The sequence below is a fragment of the Gavialis gangeticus genome, unplaced genomic scaffold (genome assembly GCF_001723915.1).
Source record: "Gavialis gangeticus isolate Ggan-Ray unplaced genomic scaffold, GavGan_comp1, whole genome shotgun sequence".
Taxonomy (NCBI): Eukaryota; Metazoa; Chordata; order Crocodylia; family Gavialidae; genus Gavialis; species Gavialis gangeticus.
Window position 1 is genome coordinate 15,094,356 of NW_017729004.1, and position 2,069 is coordinate 15,096,424.

General features: G+C 44.4%; 1 protein-coding gene across 6 annotated transcripts in view; it reads left to right on the plus strand.

Annotated features, from left to right (window-relative positions):
- The window catches only part of GALNT11 (polypeptide N-acetylgalactosaminyltransferase 11), a 106,057-nt gene that overhangs the window by 37,164 nt on the left and 66,824 nt on the right, over positions 1 to 2,069 (plus strand). For all 6 annotated transcript variants that reach the window (XM_019508129.1, XM_019508127.1, XM_019508128.1 and 3 more), the window contains exon 2: positions 1,578 to 1,910. In XM_019508129.1, the coding sequence (XP_019363674.1) occupies positions 1,616 to 1,910 (295 nt within the window). In that variant the 5' untranslated portion in view covers positions 1,578 to 1,615. The remainder of the gene's footprint in view (positions 1 to 1,577; positions 1,911 to 2,069) is intronic.

Below are 2,069 nucleotides of genomic sequence, written 5' to 3' on the forward strand. Positions count from 1 at the left end.
GGGGGGGGGGTCCCCACAGCCCCCCCACCTTTCCTCACACCCCAGACACTTGCACTCTGAGCCCCACAATCCCCCACATATATACGACTTCCCCACACACGCAGCCACACCCTTCATAAACCTCCCACACACCCTGCCATAACCATACACCTATCCCCTCCCACAATCTAGCTGGTGGTACTTAAGGTTGTATCATTTTAAATTGGCAGTGCGCAATCCATCAGTCTGGGAAACGCTGCTCTACCTGTATGTCTGTAGAAAGAACAGGTGCATCTCAGCTTATTGCTTTTAAATCGTGTTTAATTCTGAAAGCATCTTATAGGTATTCCAGGTCTTCATGGATTGTCTTGTTGGAAGGATTTCTGAAATAATTTAGGACAGAGGGAAGCTAATGGCATATCTCCTGTTCTCCCAGAAAGCTAATTCATGATGGCTAGAAAAATCTAATCAGTGAATTCTTTGCTTCTCTGTTTTAGGTGTACTGATTCTTTTGATGCTTTAGACTTTCAATTTGGACTAGATGCCCCCAAATTTAACTGATTCTTGTAAACTGTATCACTTCTGGTGAGTGACCAGTCCTCCCAAGGGTGTCTCTATCACAGAGGAGGCAGTGGCCAGACTTGCTTTTCTTCAGTAAATTCCTCAGTGTGAGAGGATACAGTGGTCTTCTCCCCCTGTTGCAGGGGTCAGGTCCCAGCCCCTTGCCTGTGTGGGGTTGACTTGCCCTGACCTTGCAGGGGCCTTTTGGGATTCCAGGAAATGACAGGTAGTGCCCGCGAGGCAGCTAATCCCAGGCCAGGTGGGAAGCGTGAAATTAGCTTGCTGTGCTACTGAGGCATTTACACTCCCCTAAAAAAAAATTCACTTCCTCCCCCGGACACTTCCCTGGTCTTTTTTTTGTGTGTGCATTTCTTTTCTTACTGTTTCCAAACTGCCCTATCTCTCCACTCCTGTTGCTAGAGAGGCTGCTTGAAAACTTCTGTCTTTTGCTATTTTTACTGGAGTGGAACAAAGGGCGGTGCAATGTGCCTTGTGTTCAGGATTTCACGTACTGAGATCCCCATTGTTCTTTCCAGTTGTAAATTTGGGGCATTTATGTTGGGGTGTTTTTGTTTGTTTGTTTTGGTGTTTTTGCTAGCAGACTGATTGATTGCAATCCTTTAGCACTCTGCTGTAGGAAAAAGTTGGAACTATAAATTCCAGGACAGAATTTCTACCTTGATTGTTCGTTTGTTTCTTGCGAATGGAAATAAGTTTGTTTGAAATACTTCTAGCAAATGAAAAGTGCAGTTTTGTGGAAAATTAGTATAAAGGAAGACCCCCGGTACTATTCAAGTGCCCCACGATATTTTAAAGAAAATGCAGTTATGAGGCAGATGCATTCTTTTGTTGTCATTGTTGGAGCAGAAAAAGAGAGAGTTTTTCTTAAACATAAAATTTAAACTAGAGAGCTGAGGTTCCAAAGAGCTGCTTATGTGACAATTCAGCGTTTAGAATTTAATCAGTTTAAAGTGCAAACTTGCCGCAGTCTTGTAGCAGACAACGGCCTCAATTCTGTGTGTTTGATTCTCTTTCAGGAAATTGAGAATGGGCTATCAACAATGCTAGGTCTACAATGGGAAGTGTCACACTTCGCTATTTCTGCTATGGGTGCCTTTTCACATCTGTGACCTGGACGCTTCTGCTCTTCGTGTATTTCAACTTCAGTGAAGAGACCCACTCTTTCAAGAATGTGCCCGTCAAGGGGCTGGAACCTCAAAAGCCAATTCCTAAAAAAATTTATCCCCGGTTCACTCGGGGTCCCATTCGCAAACCCGACCCACAGAAGAAAGGAGGCAAGATGGGGAATCCATTGGGGAATCATGAACAGGACCCAGTGAAGGGAGACATAGATTTTTCTCCTGAAATGGGTAAGTGGGCTGGGCGGTCTGCATTACTAATGACAACCGCAGCTTAATAAGCCATACGGTGCGAGAGAAACATGTCCTTAAGGGAAGGTAAATTGTCTTGGTAATGGATTAGACTTCAAGTTTATTCTCTTATGATACATATTTTGGGGGGGGGGGGGG